Source organism: Malaclemys terrapin, chromosome 4, assembly GCF_027887155.1.
Source record: "Malaclemys terrapin pileata isolate rMalTer1 chromosome 4, rMalTer1.hap1, whole genome shotgun sequence".
NCBI classification, from domain to species: Eukaryota; Metazoa; Chordata; order Testudines; family Emydidae; genus Malaclemys; species Malaclemys terrapin.
Window position 1 is genome coordinate 43,715,229 of NC_071508.1, and position 20,832 is coordinate 43,736,060.

The 20,832-nt window shown below is 41.5% G+C and overlaps 1 protein-coding gene across 1 annotated transcript in view; it reads left to right on the forward strand.

The window, feature by feature from the left end:
* Nucleotides 1-17,989, forward strand: part of LOC128836122 (mucin-5B-like) — a 69,921-nt gene extending 51,932 nt beyond the window's left edge. The window contains exons 29-48 of the mRNA XM_054026137.1: nucleotides 257-322; nucleotides 550-651; nucleotides 1,521-1,780; nucleotides 2,219-2,396; nucleotides 3,277-3,527; nucleotides 4,787-4,970; nucleotides 5,570-5,774; nucleotides 6,963-7,141; nucleotides 8,219-8,302; nucleotides 8,487-8,594; nucleotides 9,070-9,101; nucleotides 9,599-9,776; nucleotides 11,642-11,746; nucleotides 12,243-12,283; nucleotides 13,166-13,288; nucleotides 14,789-14,884; nucleotides 15,853-15,981; nucleotides 16,167-16,206; nucleotides 16,926-17,049; nucleotides 17,661-17,989. Coding sequence (XP_053882112.1) covers nucleotides 257-322; nucleotides 550-651; nucleotides 1,521-1,780; nucleotides 2,219-2,396; nucleotides 3,277-3,527; nucleotides 4,787-4,970; nucleotides 5,570-5,774; nucleotides 6,963-7,141; nucleotides 8,219-8,302; nucleotides 8,487-8,594; nucleotides 9,070-9,101; nucleotides 9,599-9,776; nucleotides 11,642-11,746; nucleotides 12,243-12,283; nucleotides 13,166-13,288; nucleotides 14,789-14,884; nucleotides 15,853-15,981; nucleotides 16,167-16,206; nucleotides 16,926-17,049; nucleotides 17,661-17,835 — 2,660 coding nt within the window. The 3' untranslated portion in view covers nucleotides 17,836-17,989. The remainder of the gene's footprint in view (nucleotides 1-256; nucleotides 323-549; nucleotides 652-1,520; nucleotides 1,781-2,218; nucleotides 2,397-3,276; nucleotides 3,528-4,786; nucleotides 4,971-5,569; nucleotides 5,775-6,962; nucleotides 7,142-8,218; nucleotides 8,303-8,486; nucleotides 8,595-9,069; nucleotides 9,102-9,598; nucleotides 9,777-11,641; nucleotides 11,747-12,242; nucleotides 12,284-13,165; nucleotides 13,289-14,788; nucleotides 14,885-15,852; nucleotides 15,982-16,166; nucleotides 16,207-16,925; nucleotides 17,050-17,660) is intronic.
* Nucleotides 17,990-20,832: the final 2,843 nt, after the last annotated feature.

Below are 20,832 nucleotides of genomic sequence, written 5' to 3' on the forward strand. Positions count from 1 at the left end.
ACGTACTGCTTCTTGCACAAAGACCAAAGATATAAGTTTGGACAAGGGAAAAGAGAGTATAGCTGCTCTACGCAACCGGTTGGGAGAACCAATGACAAGGGATAGAGCAAAGAGCTCAGTAGCCTCTTCACTGCAGAGATAGCAGTAAGAGGACATGTAATGGAATAAGAGCTTAAAAAAAGAGAGAAGTCAAAGGCAGAATGAAGTGGGCTGGTTAAACACCACCTGAATAACCTGCATGTCTCCAAATCAACAGGGCCCAAACCCAAGGGAAGCACAGATGAAGAATCGGAAATCACTTCCCCAAAGTCACGGAGGTCAGGTGAGGTACTGGAGGATTGGAAAGGGCAAAGAGGGTTTGTTTAAGAGAGATAAAAGAGGGATCTAGGGAAATGAAGACCAGTGAATTTGACTTTTCTTCTTTCTATAGTCTTTGGTTTTTTCCATGTGTTGCAATTACATAGAATGTATAGATGATGGGGGATTAAATTTAGCATCTTCTGGTTCATGATGCAGGATTAGAATGTCACCTGCTTTTAATTATTGTAGGAGTAGGGAACATTATAGAAGTACCTTCTACCACATCGACACCAGCAATAACCAGGGCATCCCCATGCTATTGCAATGTAAATGGACAGCTGATATCTCAGGGTGAGTAGCAGTCTAAGTTAATCTTTCTTTCATCTTTGTCACTTTTGTATAGAGGTAGAAATGTTTGGCTGTTCAGTAGAATACCTGCTCTTGAGCAAATACACATTCCCGCTGCTGGAGTTGTCAGTTCTCTAATTATAAAGCAATCATTGCTCTTCAGCCAGTCAGATCTCTGAACTGGCTAAAATATCCTTAAACTGGTCATTCTCAAAATACCGGAGCCAGATACTCTTTCTGTATTTTTCTATTGTAATGCACTTGGATCTAATCCATTCATCCAGATCCAGTCTTCAGTGGACTACATTACAAACCCTGGACCCAAACTCTCTAGAACTTACGGCTCAAAATCCACAATGGAATATGAACTTTCTCCCAAAGATGGTTGATGAAAGGCCATGCTATTTCTGTTGCCAGCATCCTGAGCCATCCATCCCCTTGACTTTGTTTTGTGAACACTGCACACAGTGGAACTAGCAAACATTACCTTATGGCCAAATGCTTCTCTTTGGTATACATTTACAACTCCGACTAATGTACTTATCTAGGAGGAGAAGAGTTGCATGTTGAATGAATCAGAGGCTCTCCCAGTCTCTGCCATTGGGATGAGGCCAGCTATGGTGGATTCAGAGAACTGTAGACTGACTATCAGAACTGGTTATTGCCATGAGATGTACTGTAGATAGTCATCCCAAGCCAGTAAAATTTACTGCTCACCTTGTAGCTAATGTGGGAGAAGAGAGGAATTTTCTGGTTCAGAGTGCTACTGTGCCACATGGAGACTGATAATTCATGACAACATTATTGGAAAAGAATGTCAAACACATTGAATGGGCAATTCAATTCTAGTAATTTACTTTCTGGTCTCGCAGGGAATATTGTATCTCAGACAACTGATGGTTTGGGTCGGTGTTTTTACTCCATATGTAATGCCTCATGTCAGAGTGAGTTAATCCAGGGAGAATGTGCAACCACTCCAAGACCGAGCACAGCTCCTGAGCAGCCCAGCGACCACTGTGATTCAGCTTTACAGAATGGACGTTGTGAAAACACTCCTACAAGTGCAGCAAACACATCTGCTCCCAAAGTAACTCCTATGAGAGACTGTCCATATCTCAGTCCTCCTAGAAAGGTGAGTGAACAAAAATTACATACCAAACTATGGACGGCACACAACAACATGATCCATGAGACTGCTCTGCTTTGCACCTGGCAACAGAGCATCTGGGCAATGCAAAGGTGGATGATATTTGTGCCCTCCCTGCAAGCTGTAAACTAAACTAGGAAACTACTCCTTCAAACTGGTCTTTAAAGATCAGAAGTGGTCATGATTTCAACACTGGGTCTTATACAAAATATTGTATAGCATGGAAATAGGTATGAAGTCATCATTGATTATTACATATAGTATGTTTTAAGAGCCCCAGAGTTAAAGAATGAATGAATAGTAAATTCTGCATGCTAGGTTTTTAATTGAGTGACCTGTTCCCTACAAGTACTAAAGCTCTGAAAATGACACTAATTTCTCATGCATATCCCTCCCTTCCTCTTTCTTTTAAAATGTCAACAGTTTAATGAATCATGGGACTTCGGAAATTGTCAAATTGCCACTTGCTTGGGAGGTGGAAATGATATTAAACTGTCCAATGTGAATTGCCCTCCTCAACTATTAAACCTCTGTGTCAATGGTTTCCCACTCACAAAACACTATGATGAAACTGGCTGCTGTGAAGTGTTTGAGTGTCAGTGTAAGTAATATTGCAGTGAGATTCTGACTTTCATAAGGTGTTTCAATTGAGTCTCAAGTGATGTACATCCATGTGCTCCAATTGTGCTCTGCATTATACTCGGTTCAAGGGGGTTGCTCCAGACATAAATGTATATATCACTGTGGCAGAAGCAAACTAGTTTGAGAATGTAAACCAAACATTTTTATTGTGTAGCTTTCTAAAATTAATATTAGGAAGGAATTGTAAGGGAGTAAATACAATAAGTAGGGGAGATGGGAAGCTGAAGGGAGCAGGGATGTACCAGAATGGGATGAGATGAAGAGAGGATAGGACTGTATATAATAGATGTGGGATATACAGCTGTGGAAATGGCTGCAGGTGAGCAGGGTTTGCTGAGATGCAATGTTGGACTGTTTGGGTATGGAGACTAAAAGGGAAGGGGTATGGGAGTGAGGATGGCGAGTGAAGGGAATAGCAATGGGCTATATGGCATATTAGGGGAGTGAGAATAGAAAATAGAATGGATGGGAAAGGACCATATGTGAGTGAGTTTTGAAAGAAGAGGATATAGAAAGTGTTTGTATTGGATCAGGGATGTGTAGGAAACCGAAATATGTTATATCTTATTATACAACTTTTCTTGTGGCCCTCTCTTAGAGGACACTTCATCTTTGTTATGGCATGGGGAACCTGGTAGAACTACAAAACCAGACCGCTAAAATGAGTAAACCAGTGGAGATGAAATCAAAGAAAAAGTCATGCTATGAGACTGGTCAAAGAAACATTGTGTGACAAGATGCAACTCTATCAAATGTCGCAGGATTCAAATGTCATTGACAAAACATACATTGGGAAAGCCCCAAGTAAACCAAACTTTAAGCCTGTCTCTACTTTCTAGGTGTATGCAGTGGGTGGGGAAATGAACATTACGTGACTTTCGATGGAACATATTATAATTTCCAGGGGAATTGCACCTATCTCCTGGTGAAGCCAATCCAGCCTGACTCTCAGAGCTTCTGGATTCACATGGACAACTACTACTGTGGTACAACTGATGGAGCAATTTGTTCAAAGTCCCTTGTCATTTTTTATAAGAATTCCATGGTGATTCTGACACAAGCAGTAGAACATAGGAAAGAAACCAACTTGGTAATGTATTTTACAGTATCTGTCTGGGTATTGTTATTATGCTACTGCCTAGTGGGCCCAATCAGGATCAAGAATACAGCTGATCAAAATTGGGGTGGGGGGTGTAGTGGGGGAATTCAGAAACAGTTCTGTGAAATATTTGATCTCCTTGTTAGTTTGGGGAAATGTCAATGAAAATTTGCAGATTATAAAATTTCGACTGTAGAGAAGGGCTATGAAATGGGAGATGTGTGGGTGCGAAATTCATGGATATTTAATCCCCTTTTATTATCTGTTCCTCTCTGGCTGCTCAGTGGCCCCTGTCAAACTTGTTTGATGCTCTCTGTCCAGTTCCCAGTGATAAGCACCTACATCACAAAAACAATCACCACAATTGGTACTAACTAGCATTGTGGGATCTTGTTCTCCTATCGCAAAATACAAATAAGTCCCATTAAAGATTTGGTGGGGTTACCCAGTTTCTTACAGCAGGGACATTTATGGTAGCAGATTGGGAGTTTCAATAGAAAAGCCAGTTGAAAAGGTCTGTAAGCTACATTATTCTTTTACACCTAGAGGTGGTCCCTCTAGGTTAGGGCTGAGGCATGTTAGCATAGCGATATAGGGAAGTTTGCACTGCAGGCCCTTACCTGCTCTGTGGTTTGCTGGAGGGTGTCAGACTGAAGGGCTGACTATCCAGCCTATTTCAAGAGCCTGATATTACTGCATATATTAGTGAATATTTGTCTAGTGTATATATTTGTTCCTCAATAATAAATAATGCCATTTTGGGCTTTGCTGTTACGAAGTCTGATCCAAAGACCCTGATGTCAATGGGATTATTTCCAGTGAGACTTCAGCTTTGGATCAGGCCCATGATTTACCGCTACTCTCTTGCCTGAAAGCAATAGCCCCTTGATGATGTAAGCCATATACTGTAAATCAGTTGTGGGGTTTTTGATATTATCTATTCAATTTCTGATCGTAAGGAAATGACCATAAATGAAACAGTGAGTGATCCAGAAAAACAGTCTGATGAAAATTGATCACACTTGTTGCAAATTACCACCATGTCTTATTTTGCTGCTAATATTTTCCCTGAAGTCAATAACAAAAATATTAATGCTTGAAAGGCAGCAAACAACCAGCAGTCTAGCCCTGGAGGGATTGCAGAATTCTCTGAGGGCAGAATTTACCCCATGCCTTCCAGAAATATAGAATGTATACACTAAGCAACATAATAAGGATGTTCATGGAGGGATTTTGACTTGCCCCTTTAGGTTCTGTTTAACAATAAGAAGGTTGTGCCAAATGTTTCCAAGAATGGTATCATCATAACCAGTTCTGGCCTCTACGTTGTGGTTGAAATACCTGAACAAAAACTGTATGTCTCCTATGGACGACTTATGTTTTACATAAAACTCCCTTTCAGCACCTTTTATAACAATACCCTGGGGCAATGTGGTAAGTGTTACATTCAGTTTTAATTAACAGATAGACCAACTGTTCTTCCCTTATTTGTATCAAAGTTATGTTACCTCAGGTTAAGATTATTTAGCACTACAGTTTAACATGTTTCTTCCTATTCAGTGGGGTCAGGGTGGTAAGAGAGTCTCCAGTCACCTCCTTTTACCCTTTCCCATTTGGTGGTATCTGGAGGGGTTTGTGTGTGTGTGTGACAGAGAGAGAGAGAGAGTGTTCCTTCACTCTTTCCCCATCGCCTGATCATATCTGCTCAAGAATGTTCATGAAGTCCATTTTAGGAGACCTTAGGGAGCCCTGTGTTAGGCAGAACTGTCTCAATCACTTAAGCCACTTGGACGAATTCATTAGCTGACACTTTAACTGTACTTATCACAGGTAAATGCCAAGCTAGCTATATTAGCCTTCTCCTCCTTCAGACACTTTCTTCCTATGAACTCAAGCAAGCCCCTGTGCCTGACATCCTTCCAACAGGAGTTAAAACTTTCCCTGTTCCTTTTGTGTGGATATCCCTGTCCTCTCTTATAGAAGCGCTCTGTGTTCTTTAACCGTTACGCAACTTGCCTTTATATTGCTGTCAGGTACATGCACCAACCAAAAGTCTGATGATGCTATGAAGAGGAATGGTGAGATTGCAGACTCCTTCAGAGAGATGGCTTTAGACTGGAGAGTGCCAGATCCTACCAACAGAAATTGTGAATTAAGTACCCTGGCGCCCGCTTGGACAGAGACCTCATTATCCAAAGTGGGAGCTTGTGCTCCCAGTGCTCTTTGTAAACTCATCTGGTAAGACACACTCCCGGGTGTGTTATGTACATAATCAGTTCTACAAGAAGGCAGCTCTGTACTTCACAAGGTGACTGAGTGAATTGTCTTTAAAATATAAAGTAAATTAAAGAATGGTAAATTTAGCCAGGCATCGAGGGCACAGATTTTAAACAGTGGCTAGTGGTTTGGGACTCTGATTTTCAGAGACTGGACACTCCAGAGTTGATTTCTGAGGAGGGGATTTAAGGTGTCTAAAGTTTGGCATCCGATATAAGTAGTCATCTTTGGACAACTCAGGCCAACGTTTTTGGTATCTTGATTATTTGCCTGCAAACTGTGAATTAAATGGGCACTATCAAGTATGTTCAAATAGTTAATTTTTTAAAATAATTTTGTTATTAAAAATAAGATTACCAAAATGAAACAGCACATCCATGGAAAAATATTTGTACCTAGAGTTACAGCACTATGGCTGCAAAGGAGCCTTACTGTCATGTTTCAATCTATTATCAGATAGCTCAGTGGGGGTATCTCTATGCTGCAGCTGGGAGTGAGCCACCTCGCCCAGATAGAGAGACTCGTGCTAACTTTGCTTGAGCTACTGTGCTTAAAATAGCAATGTGGACACTGTGGCTGCGGTGGTGACTCAAGCTAGCCACCCGAGCTCAGACCAAGGGGGTCAGGTGGGCTTGAGAGCCTGAGCTCCCAGCCAAGCTGCAGTACCCACACTGTGATTTTTAGCATGCTACCTCAAGCTAGGGTGACCAGACAGCAAATATGAAAAATCGGGACAGGGCATGGGGGGTAATAGGAGCCTGTATAAGAAAAAGACCCCAAAATCGGGACTGTCCCTATAAAATTGGGACATCTGGTCACCCTACCTCAAGCAGAGTTTGCGCAAGTTGGTCTACCTGGGCTGGGAGGCTCACTGCCAGCCACAGTGTAGACATACCCTGGGAATACAAGGTGCTATAAATAATGTTGAGACAGAAGTCATCATTAATTGAGATGAAAATCTGATTTGTTTCCATTGATAGTTATGCTGGATATTTGGTATCGAGGGAACATTTCCCATCAGAATGTTTTAAAGTCGGGTCTTCAGCTAGACAGTTTTTCTTGATGGATGCTTGTTTCTGAGTAGAATTCCTGTTATGAAATTGCCAACACTCACTATGAAAAACAAGTCCCTTGTCTTTCTTTAATAAGGAATTTGACAGGCTGTCACAGTGCCATTCCCCCTCGACCTTACTATGAGGCTTGTGTTGTGGATGGCTGCTCAGCATTACCCCAGAAGACCGAATGCCAAAGCCTTCAGACCTATGCGGCCTTGTGTGGATTCCATGGAATCTGTGTTGACTGGAGGAGCAAAACTAACGGGCTGTGTGGTGAGTTGGGGAAGACTTTGCTGGAGTGGAAGCTATTTTATTCTATTCCTCTTTCTGTTTAAATGTGTATATTCCCATTTTGGAAGATACACAGGGTTTGCATCTTCTTTCACATGCACTGGAGCAAATCAGGACCAGCGCCATTGAAATCAGTGGAGTTATGCCAGTGCAGAACTAATGTAAATGAGGAGAGAATGTGGGCCCATAGTGTCTTCTGAATGGTTCAGCACCAGGGTAGGTTTAAAAATGTTTGTCCCCCCTGAAAATTTATTTTTTTTTTATCAAAAAACTGAAAACTGCCAAAAACAGATTTTTTTTTTTTTTGATTTTCAGATTTTTGGCTTTCTAACAAAACAAATCAAAAATATTTGAGGAAAGCAAATACGTTCTGTGATTTTTTTTCCCCTTTGGTTAAAAAAAAATTGCTATCATTTTCCACAGAAAAATGTTGACCAGCCCTATTCAGCGCACACTCCAGGCATGTTTGCATCCTCACACACTCTCTAATCAGTTAGAGGAGCAGCTCCGGAGTCCTAGACAATCCACTGCATTAAAAAAGTCTGCAGGCCAGATTCTGCTCTGTTACAATAGCATAAATAAATAGCCACCCCACTGACTTAAGTGGAGTTACTCGGAACTTATGTCACAGGGAAGAATTTGGCTTAATAATTCAGCCCCATCATTCATAACATTCTAGTTTAGGCACTGTCGTAATGCTTTTATTCAAGGGTTTATCATGGGCGGGGAAGAAGATCAGAACTTGGCTATATTTCAATGTTTCATTAATGGTTTTTAGCTTGTTAAAATATTAACTACAATTTCATCACTAGATGGCAATATTGCTTAATACATTTGGTTTCCCTCTGCTTGTTTTGCCTCTTCTTGTCAGAACCATTTATTCTACATTACTAGAATAATTAGCTTACACGACTGCAAACACAACAGAACCCCTCAGTGGAAACAACCTCCTTTGTGTTTTCATCTGGGTGGGATATTTTATCTAATACATTATAATTTGTATCCACGAGTGTTAGACAGAACTGGCACTCTAATCTGCATATTGTAAATGTTCCACAGAAGCCAAATGTTCTCAGGACCAGATCTACAAGCCATGCGGGGGAACAGAAAGAAGCACATGCTTCAGCAGGTGGGTCATTTACTAAGCACCAAGGGCAAAGGCCGATATTTTCAAAAAAGCTGAAGGGAGTCAGAATTCCAATGGGATTTGGGTGCCTAACTCCCCTAGGCCAAATTTCTACTCAAAATTCTGTGTTACATCAGCCCTAAAAAAGTGGATGAAAATAGCTCAGTGTCACTCATCTTTCCTTATGTACATGCAGCAAAACCACCATCCCCTTGCAAGATAAGGATCCAGTACTTGTTGAAGGGTGTCACTGCCCTGATGGAAAGATCCTGCTGAATAATCTTGATGGCATTTGTGTTTCTGTCTGCGGTAAGAAAAGATAAAAGGTGGGAAAAGATGAAACACCAGCTTAAAACTACCACTTTAGGGGTCCATATTGCAATTCACCAGCCTGATCTTTTGCACCCAGGGGCTGAGTGTACAGTATGCTTAGCTCTGGGGAAAAGTAAAGAAAGTGTCTAATGTAGCCTTTGGGTGGCCTTTTCTGGCCAGCTCAGAAATGATTCTGGTAAGTTCTTAAGGGGGAATGTGTCCCCCTCTTTTTATTCAGAAGGATGAGCCTTTGAGTCAGGAAGTAATAAACAGAAAATCTTCAAGATCTTTTGGATGGCTGGCCTGTGCTTTTCAGCCATGGCTCATTCTTTTCAGGTCCCCTTTTCAAAGCCTCCCAGATCCTGGTTTTGATGTATGTCTCTCTCTCTCTCTCTCTGCTTCTGCCACTCTCTCCAGCTCTATTATATTCTTGAATTGACCTTCATAATTATTCAATTGTTCTATTTTGTAGGCTGTATTGGACCTGATGGATTAGTGAAACAGGTAAGGAATAGGATCTATGAAGAAGTGTTCTTTGAATAACTGTTTTACACAATAGCCAGATGCCTTCACCGATTGTAAATATGATTGCGAGAATTTTTCATTCTTTTAATGCTTAACTCAATACCAATGTGCAGTAGAAATAGTGGGGGAAAACAATGGGCCTTCTGACTTTTGACCATGCTTCATAACTCCAATTCTCATCTGAGATACTGATGCAAAGTTGGCAGCCAATGAAAATCACTGTTTTTTGGTAGATCCTTCAGGTTTCTCTCTCAACACACACACCTGCAGAGAAAGGGAAGATGCTACAGCATATTTTATCATGCAGATCTTTTCAGTTCCCTTTGGAATTAAGAGTCTCTAGGGTTTCATATAAACAGCCCAACACCAGACCTTAGGATAAGAGATTCTGGCTTGTAGCAGACCCTCATTTCTCATTAATTTATTACTTCTAGGTTCTGTTCACTGATTGAACTATCACTTTTTTATTTGCACAGCCTGGAGAGAAATGGGAACATGATTGTCAGTACTGCACCTGCAATGAGGCGACCTTGAATATCTCTTGTTCACCCCACTCTTGTGTTAAGTCTCTGCCAGTCAACTGCACTAAAGAAGGATTTGTTCCTAAAACACGACCCCGTTCAGAAGATCCCTGCTGTCCAGAGACAGTGTGTGGTAAGAGATCGGTGACATCAGGGCCGGCTCCAGGCACCAGCCCAGCAAGCAGGTGCATGGGGCGGCCCCTGGAAGGGGGTGGCACGTCCGGCTCTTCGGCGGTAATTTGGTGGCGGGTCCCTCAGTTGCTGTCGGAGGGAAGGACCTGCCGCCAAAGAATGAAGCGGCGGCGGTAGAGTTCCAGATCGCAATCGCAACTTTTGTTGTTGTTGTTGTTGTTGTTCTTGTTGCTTGGGGCGGCAAAAACTGTGGAGCCGGCCCTGGGTGACATTGACTTGTCTACAGAAAGAATCGTCATTTCTGGAATGATAGCTCTGTGATGGGTTCGACCCCCCTTCCGGGGTGCCACCTGATGTGCTGGGGTCCCACTGAGCCCGCCTGTCCCGCCAAAGTGGGTCCCTCCCCCGCACACACTCTGTGCTGCTGTGTCAGGCTCTCTAGCTCCCTTCCAGCACACACACAGGTAGGGACACACCCAGCTATAGAATCACAGAGTCTGCAATCAGTGTAAACCCAAAATTATAGTGTCTTGCGCTGTATAGAAATTCATACAGCATAAGCTCATGAAATTCTCCTCCTCCCTTAATGTGGAGGAAGATATGCACAGCTTTCCATCCTCACCCCCCCAGTTATGAATTGCACAAACTGGGTTTTGGAATAAACAAAAAACAAGTTTATTAACTACAAAAGGTAATTTTTAAGAGACTATAAGAGATACCTAACAGAACAAAGCAGATTACTAAGCAAATAAAACAAAACTAAGCTTAATAAACTAAGGAATACTGGCTACAAATAATAATTTCTCACCCTAAGTGTTGTTTCAAGCATGTTGCAGAGTTTCTTGAAGGTAAACTGCACTGCTTGCAGCTTAAATCTCCAGGGATTCCTTTTACAGGCTGATCTGTCTCGCCTGGACTCAGCCCCCTGGCCCCAGCTTAGTTCCTTCGTTTCTTCAGGTGTTTTCAGCAGTCTTCCTTCTTGGGTGGGGAGGCGGTGCAGAAGAGCCAAGATTAACTCACTCCCCAGCCTTAAATAGGATTTACATATGGCGGGAACCTTTTGTTTCCCAGTCTGACCCCCACCCCCTCTTTTAATGGAAAAACACTGGAGGAGGGGGTGTTATACCAGGTGACATGATCACATGATCCTGCAGTGTCAAAGCAGCAACCCACGAAGCTTCCCAGAAAGGTGGGAGATTAGTATCTTCAAAGTCGTATTGTTCTTCCTAATGGCCCATCCAGGCTGATTGCCTACCGTCTGGTGGGCGTTCCCCAAGTACACACACAGTTGTAATTGTTACATAATCAATATTACTAACTTCAGATACAGAAATGACACAAGCACACAAATTGGATAATTACATTCTGTAAATTACAACCTTTCCAATGATACACCACATGACCCATCTTGCTTAAAACATATCTTAATTATGCCATAATCGTATCATAACAATATTTCTATGAAGAATATGGGGGCGTAACGTCACCAGCTCCAAAGAGGCCAATGAAACTGGGCCTCTGGGGTCATTGGCTTGAAAAGCTCCCAGTAACTTCGTCCCCTCTCAGACTTCTGCAGGCAGCTAGGTATCCACCAAGGTCTCGGTGTGCTTGACCTCTGTGATTTGGGGCTCCAGCAGCTCCCAGAAGAGAGCTTTCAATGTGCATCCTCCCTCTTCAGCGGTCAGCCCTGACTGAGCTGGGCTGCTCCCTTTTATCCTGAAGATCCAGTTGGAGCATGCCCAGCAGTGATGAGAGGATGTGGCTTTCTCTGCCCACAATATGGGTTAACCCTTCTTGTTCAGAGTGGGGCTGATACACCCCATCAAAGAGGCTATGACTCGATTTGTCTGCATTTTGTATTTACAGAATGTGATGTAAAGTCCTGTTTTCTCATCAAAAGACAATGCGATTTAGGCTTCCAGCCAGTGGTAGCTATTTCTGAGGATGGCTGTTGTCCTATTTTTTCCTGTAGTAAGTATATTTCCTTACTATATGCTGGCTTTCATTATTTTGAAGGGGACTTCATCTTGGAATGTAGTCCCAAAATGTACTCCATCTGCTAGTTTTTAGTCAGAGAACTATAATACACAACTACAATATCATGAGTGTGATCCAAACCCCCATTTGGTCTTTGGTCAATGCTGATGATGCTGTCACAAACAATAAAGTAAAGAAGCTAATCTCTGCTAATTTCAAGTGTGATTAGAAACACAGGGGGAAAACAGTGTTTGCCAGATGGGAAATACTGGTAGGTGAAATTTTCCCCTCATGCATTAAACGTGGGCAATGGGATGGAAATTAGCAACACATCCCAGCCATTCTGCACTTCCAGGGTTGGGTATTAGGGTTACTAGATTTGTATAGTTGTTTTATACAACTTGTTTAACAGACAATTAAGAAATATGAAAGTAATACATGTTGATGACATCATTCTTACAACATCCTTTTTGTTCCATCTTTCTTATAGTACCAAAAAGTGTATGCGTTTCTGAAGGAGTTGAATATAAGGTAGGACTTGCCACTTCTTTCAGTGGGCTGGCATGTCATGATTTCAAGATACCATGAACCTGTAATGATCAAAATTCACCTAAAGATTTCATTTCAATGAACATAAAGCCCCAGACTAAAATGACCCATCGTTTCTTATTGCGGCCTAGCGAGTAGTGGACTGGGATTCAGAAGGCCTGGGTTCTAATCCTGGCTCTCTTACTGGTCTGCTGGGTGACCTTGGGCAAATCCCTTCACAAGTCTGTGCTTCACTTTCCTTTGTTCCAGTGTTTGTGCACCATATAGCACAACAGGTCCCTGGTCCATGATTGGGGTTCCAAGGTGCTACAGTAATACATATAATAAATAATAATAATGGGGAGAATGATATGGATCTCCTTTGTAAAGTACTTTGAGAACTACTGGTGGAAAAGTGCTACATAAGAGTTAGGTGTTATGTGTTACTCGAGAAATTACCTAATAGTGATCACGAGGCCAACAGTTTCTATCATAAAAGAGATATTCCCCTGTATTTCAGGACTAAGATGTCAGAAATGTAGCCGAAGGCAATAACTTAATACAAAATTTCAAGTATCAATGGAAGTTTTAGGAGTAGCTAATTGGTCAAACTGTAGAAGGAAATGGAAAGGGAAGTTCTCAGATGTTGAAGTAATAGCTACATTTAGCATATTTGATTCTGTTGGAATGTTATTCTAGTACAGTGTTAATTTTGTGATATTGATGGTATGCTAATTAGAGATTGGAAGGTGTTCAAGTCAAAAGCTTGTGCCAAAAAGTGAAAGCCAAATATAGTAATTTATTAGTATTTTACAGAGAAATGCACATGTGTTTTAGAGGCCAATGAACTCTCCCTCTGCCCTCTCCTTTTCTCATTATTTTAAGCCAGGGACAATGGTGCCTAAAAACTCTTGTGAAGATTGTTTGTGCACTGAAAAGCAGGACCCTGCTACACAAACTAACCAAATTCAGTGCACGCCAGTAAAATGCTCAACTGATTGCCGGCAGGTAAGTAACTTCAACGCTGTAGTTCTCTCTGCTAAACTAAAACTAGGTTTGTGTTCAGGTGAAGAGCAATGGTTGGTGGGGGATATGCCATCTCAGCAATCAAAAAAAAAAACATAATAGGTACTTAACCTGCTTAAAGAGAGGAAGATGCAGCAAGCTGATAATTACAAAATGACTTCTTTAGAGCCGTCGCTGTTTGTCTCTGGCAAATTTAAGGGGCCTGTCCCAGAAAGGCATGATGGGAAAAAGGTTTCCTATAAAATGGCAACGCCACCCACAAGCGGAAGATAAAGTCACTGAAAGGTGGTGTTTGCATAGTTGCCTTGGTGATGGCTATCACCACTATATGGTAAAAATGTTAGAAAAACTATTCTGATTTGGCTCAGATACAAATGTCCCAATGAAACTAAATGTTCTAAAATTAAATGGATTAGTTGTTTGTAGGCAATATACATACTGTATGTTAAGATTTTTAGAAGTCCTTGAGCCAGATCCACTAGTGAGTTCTGGTTGGAGAGTTTGTTATGGTGGTACAAAAGGGTTTTCAACTCCACTTAACAGCACAGGGGATGTATTTAAAAGATGCCAAATTTGCTCAAAAAGTCAATGGTGCTGGTTGTTGACAATGGGCTAATTCCATGACAGTTGAGTTTGCTGATTCCATGGATTTCTGAGGCAGCTCTTGCTGGTTGAGTTCTTATGGTGCACTGCTAAATCTTAAACCTCTCTGGTAGAACCACCGTGGAGGGCAGTGGTGCAAACACCAGCTACCATCCACAGGGATGATTTGCTCTTTCAGTGGACAAAGTTCTCCTGGCACTGGGAGGTGTAGCTTGTATCTCTCTGCAATAGCTTTGCTGAATCTAGCTCTCTGTATTTAAAATCTTGAATATATAACTTGAATGCGAGTACAGAAAAGCTTGATCTTCTGCCCCACCCCTGCTCACATAAGGCCAAGCATACTGCAACATTCTAGCTCCTCCCTGGATGATGCAGATGGAGCCACACATGCCTCATTCTAGGACTGAAGTCCACACAGGAGGAATAGGTGAAAGTAGTTATAAATAAATCTGACCTTCAGTCTTCTCAGCAAGTCTGAAATAGTGACCATACCTGTGGAAAAATGTACCAGACAAAGTGCTGTCTTTGGATCTTGCAAGTAACGTGTGGTGAGTTAGATATTTTGGCCCAATTTGAATATCAGCTCAGATAAGGATAGGAAATAGCATATTACCTGGGATGATGCCCCTGACAAAAGGGTGGCTATTTAGGAAAGTATTAAAAGCTGATATGATGACTGAGAGGGTCTAAGCATCAGATTTGAAATACTCCATCAAACAATGGGGTTCAAAAGTCCTTCAAAAAAACCAGAAGTATAATCAAGGGCAGTTGGGTTTTTCCCCCATTGCATGAAGGAGGGCAATGTGGATTTTGTCTGAATGCTCTTCACAGGTAAGCCACAGGTGATGTGGCTAAATGATGGTGCATTTGTGCCCCCAGGGTTTCCGCTACACCAGAGAAGAAGGCAGGTGTTGCGGTCAGTGTGTGCAGGTGGCCTGTGTGGCGAAGCTTCCATCTGGCATTGTGACCATTGAGGTGTGTGTGTGTTCCCCTGCTCGCCAAGGAATTGCAATATGACACTGGGCCCTCATTTTAGAAATACAGTTTCCCGTCAACTTCAATGGAGAGTTCTGCTTAAAAATTGAGTCCCACTATGTGTTGCAGCATGAGGAAGTTAATGCCTTTATGAAATAAAGTATTTCTGAAGTGAATCTACCTAGGTATTTATATGCCCTCCCCCCATCACAGTATCTGAGCACCTCAATCATTACTGAGTTATTTATGCAGTACCTCTGTGAGGTAAGGAAGTGTTATCCCCATTTTACAGATGGGCAGCTGAGACAGAGACTGACAGACCTGACCAAGGCCACACAAAGTCTCCTGAGTCTTAGACTAGTGTCTTTCTCTCTGCTGCATTGCAAAGTGTATCTGTTTAGAACAGGTGACAATCTTAACCAGCCTGTGCACTGACACAGTGACTAGTGGCTTATATGGTAGCTCTCACATCCACCATCTCCTTTATCTGATTTTTGTATTCCCTGGTCACTGATATGTAGACTACTTTCGCCAACTTCAAAAAGTTAATTTTGTCCAAAGGTAGCTATATTTTGTTATTAATCTTTTGACCTCTGTTATAAAGGCTGACTTCCCATTTCATGCTCTTTTCCCCCCTGTACCCGCTGAAAAAAGAAAATTGGAGAAAATCTAGAGGGAAAAAAGGGATTTTCCTCCATGCCTATCTTCTCCCATAAATAGTAACACCACACACATCAATGCATAACTGTGGGCCTTGGTATGTCTCTTAATATCCCTACTGTTGTGAGCCTTTGATTATTTCAACTCAGGTAACAATTACAGATGGGATTGTCAAAGCATCCTAAGGGAGTTAATGCAGGATGAAATTTCGGGAGTTGCTAATACCTTTCAAGACAGAAGAAAAATCCTGTCCCTATGTTGGATCATGTGTTGTCTCAGGATAACTTTATTTTTTCTGCTTTATTCAGGTTGGGAAGACCTATAAAGTTCTGGAGGATAACTGTACTCTGTATAATTGCACTCAGTCATCAGGCCAGTTTGTTTTGACTAGCACAATAATATCCTGCCCAGCGTTTGATCCGTCAAACTGTGTCCCAGTGAGTATTTTGTAGCTGGAATGGTATAAGTGAATGGTACAAGCAGCTTTGTGATAGTGGACCAGTGGATTGATTGGGCACTGTGTCTCATTATTAGAAACCTCTTATTGCTGCTGTTCAGTCTGCAACGAGCACATCTAAGATTAGAATCTGAGCAATTCTGGTTCTGTTTCCTTTCAATATAGGGAACTGTTGCGACAACTTCAGATGGATGTTGTAAGACATGTGAGTATGGTCAATCCAGCGATTCATTAATCAAACATTGTCAGGCTCTCCATTCATTGTGGCCCTGATCCTGCAAGGTAATGAATGCCCTCAACTCCACCGAAGTCAGTGGGATGTGAGGGCAGTTATCACTTCTCGGGAGGTGCTCAGTTCTTTGTTTTATTAGGCTCAAAACCAGCCTAGTCTTCCAGTGGTGCCACTGGAAAAATCTTCATGCTCTCCCTATCTTGGTTTTATAAAGAAGTGAGATATTTATAGTTTAGACTAAGTTCCTGATGAAAGAATGATGTAACCTGTTAGAGAATGTGTTCTGGATTCTGGCATCTAGGAACTGCATAGAAAGCATGGTTCTGTTACTGTAGGACCTATGCTAAACAGTGTTGGCTGCTGTAAAGCCATAAAAGTGACAATTAGCTAACAAATGTTGTTACAGAAATGTAGGCTGTATAAAAAATATACAATTGTATCTGCCTCGGGCCCTGATCCAACAAAGCAGTTAAGCATGTGCTTTTAAGCCCATGTTTAAGACTATCCTTAATCAGCAAAATACTTATGCAAGTGTGTAAATGCTTTGCTCAACTGCGGCCTTTAAACTCTCCTTGGCTATTTGAACTCTAACTGTTCTTAAGAAGACAGAGACAAGACTTGGTTGCTTAGCAGATATCTCTCAGTGCTTTAACTCTAATCTGAGTCAGGCTAATAGGATCCTTCCCTCCTAGGTATCCCATTGTCAAATGTTTGCAAACTGAAGCTGAAAAAAGAATACATCACTCACAAGAGCTGTAAATCAGCAGCTCCTGTCCTAGTGCCTTCATGTGAAGGGTCCTGCGGTACATACTCTGTGTAAGTAAGAAACTGCTTCTCTATGCTTATGTGATGTCTTGTGATGTCGTGTTCTTTCCCCTGCAGGATCACAGCTACTATCTCCATTAACCCTTTTCCTTGATCCTCTGAAAAGGAAGCAGGATGAGCAGAGCGCCAGCTTTTTAGCCATGAGACTACATGTCATGCTTGCCTGTTTTGTCACTAGGATTGCCAGATCTAGGCTAGGTAAATAGGTCATGTTTAACAGGTTAACTAACACATTTTTACTTACACATTTTTAAATGTTTGGTTTTTTTTACTTGCAGTTTGGGCTCTGCATTAGGCTGATTCTTCCTTTCTGTGTGGTCATTTGGGGCCTGGTCCATGGCCCTTTAAGTCTATGGAAAGCCTCCCACTTACTTCAGGTGGGAGTTTTTCCATCAACTTCAGAGGTCTTTGGATCAGGCCCACCAGGACTACTAATGTCCTGAGAAGAGGCTGTTACTGATATTGTTTTTCCCCCTGCTGCTTACAAGCAGAAGAAACACTAAAGTTTTCCTTCCCCACTCACAGTTCTAGGGGAAGCTAATGGTAATGAAGAGCAGGAAAGCGATAGCTAATTGATTGATCTATTAGTTTTGTTCCCCCAGGTATGCTTTTGATGTCAGTAAAATGAAACACAAATGCACTTGCTGCCATGAAACAAAGAGCCATGAGATGAAGGTGGAATTGATTTGCTCTAAGAGGAAGAGAATCGAATACACATATGTTCATGTAGATGAGTGTGACTGTGTGGAGACAAAATGCCAAGAGAAAAAGCCATAAAGACAAAGTGCTGGAGAAACATCTATTTTTAATGCTTCACCTGTGAATAGTTTAGAACATAGCTGTGAGTGTTCGCTGACCTTTTAATGAGGTTCCTTCCCTCCTTTGCTTTTCCTTCCAGTAATCTGTACAATTGTGGAAATTTACTAAAGGATGCTGCTCTAAATGTTTGTAGAATAAACTACATTTGAAAGCTGTTATATTCTGCTGTGGCATTTATCTCAACTGATATGTATGCTAGTGTCTTTCATTCCAAAGTACTTTATAAGCTATTTATATGCAACTGCAGAGATATATGGTGCTGTGCAAACACAAGACTTAGCCCCTGCCTGAAAGAACTATACATATGCAACCTACACTTGATTCACCTCTGCAGTAAAACACAGCAGCTTTTTCACAGCACTCATTCAGTTGAAAAAGCAGCGATGAATACCATAACCAGCTGAAACTGTAAGGAGGAATTCAGAGTGACAGGTTGTAATTTGTCCAGCACCATGGCTGAAACTCCTACTCTTATGAATAAGCATAAGGGGATCTCTTATTGCTATGAGTGGTCAGGATCTCTGCTGTACATCTCAGCCAAATCCCTGCAGCACCAAGAATCCCCTAGCATTCTCCTGTGATAATGCATTCATGCTAAGTGGCAGAGAAGAACACCACCTATCAAATAACCAACACGGCTTCATGGAGCACCCAGGTTCCTAGGGGATCTCCTGTGTCTGGGCTGCTTTGGTTTAGATGGCCCTAGTGGAGTCTGTGGTATCATAAAGCCAGCATAATAGCACCAGCATCATTCTCCTCCCTCCATCCAGTGTTGGTAACATTGCCAAGGAGAAAGGGGTGTGGCTGAAGTGTCTCTGCACCCTGACAATCAGTGACTGACTCTTCCGGCCATTAGCAGCTAGTGTGATTTAGAACAGCCAAACAACTTCCCTAACTTACATGCACAGACCAGCCTAGTCCAGAGTCAAGTCAGGGGTACACAAAATGACTTAAAACCACCTTTGCACTATCTGCTTGAGCTGTGCACAAACTTGGCTGAGGATTTTGGTAAGACATGAAGCGAGGTGTCATTTTCTATTGCATCCTGCGCATTACAATAGTGACTTCCCCAATGCAGTTCTAAAAACACACCTTTTGTGTAAATGCAGGTAAATGGTTATTTGTACACCATTCTGTTCTTGTCTGGCTTGTTGGTTGTTATATAGACTAATATCTATGGAACTAAGGTGACACTGGCAGACTGGCTTCATTGGTACCCAATGAGAGACTGAAATCCAAACAATATTGTTCATTACATCCTATCATGCAGTGACTACTAGCTACATTATAAACAATCAACTACTATTCTAGCATCTTCCATGGAACAGAGGACTTAAGATAATGTGATGTTGACCATGGTCAAAAGCTGACCACTAGATGTCACCACTGTTACATATGTAAAGTATACAAGCAAGGCAGGTCAGTACACTTTTTAGGTACATCCTGGAGTTTGCTGCTATCCTAGTTTCCACACAAGATCTAGAGGTTGTGAATTACTAATCCCATCTATGGCCCAATCCTGCAATTTGATGCATGTAGGCTGGCAGCAGTGTCCACAGGGAGCCCCATCACATCACAGGATCAGGATCTATCAAGAGAAGAGTGGAAATGTCAAGTCACTTACCCTCCAGTTTCTCTACATAATACAAAACCACAACTTGCCCGTCTTTTCTCAGTAAAGATTCTAAAGCATTAAATAATACAACATAATCTCGTTTATCCACTGTAAAAATGTATAACATTTTTAAAATTGTGCTTCATAACCTTAACTAGGACCACAGATAATAGATAAAAATAACTGATTGTAGAAACAAATAGCTTAAGACTGCAGAAAAGATTCCAAGGCCAGAAGGGATCATTGTGTAACACATAGCATAGAACTTCCCCAAAAGACCATCTAGAAAAACATCAAATCATGATTTAAAAATTGCCAATGATGGAGAATCCACCATGAGTCACCCTTACTATTAAAAATTTACTCATAATTTCCAGTTTGAATTTGTCTAGCTTCAACTTCCATACATTGGATCGTATTATATCTTTCCCTGATAGACTGAAGATCCCATTATCAAATACTTATGCCTCATGTAGGTTCTTATAGACTGCAATCAAATCACACTTTAACCTTCTCTTTGTCAAAATAAATAGATTGAGCTCCTATTGTCTATCACGATAAAGCACGTTTTCTCATCATTAAATCATTCTTGTGGCTCTTCTCTGAACCTTCTCCAATTTATCCACATCCTTCTTGAATTGTGGACACCAGAACTGGACACAATATTCCAGCAGTGGTCATAGTTGTAGTTAAGGTTAAGAAGAATGATTTAGGATTCTTCTTCAGGAATAAGAATATACATTTTAAAATGTATAAATATGATTATAGCATTACTTCACTCCTCAGAATGCATATTCAAAAGGGATGTGCCTATGTTTTTAAGTGACTAATGATGTAGATATGAAGAAACTTATATTTTAATTTCCTTATTTTAAAGCATTGAGAGTGTGGAGTGCTAAGTAGCCTTAACTGTAATTTAATGCTGTTTTTGTAATGTTTTAGATGGTCTCAGGGCAGTACCACATGGACAGGCATACTAAACTGGTATTTATTGGCACCCTGGTTGTCAGTCTACCCAGGCAGGCCCAGGATTTGAGTGGGCATAGCACATGAATGACCTTCTCCCTCCACTGTGCCCAGAATGGCTCATCCTGGAGTGAGGCATATCAGTGGGACAGTGTAGGGAAGCTTACACAACCACTTCAATAGTCTGCACATGGTTCTTACTCAGTTACCTCTGCGGTGGCAAGCAATGCTGAATGTCCCTAATAATCATGCAGAGAAGGGCATTCAGCCCATGGCAATTTTGAAATGTAAGAAGGAAAATTACATTCTAATTTTAAACTAGTAATATGTTTATTCTTCTCTGAGCCTGGCTACTAGCTGCAGTCAGCCCATAT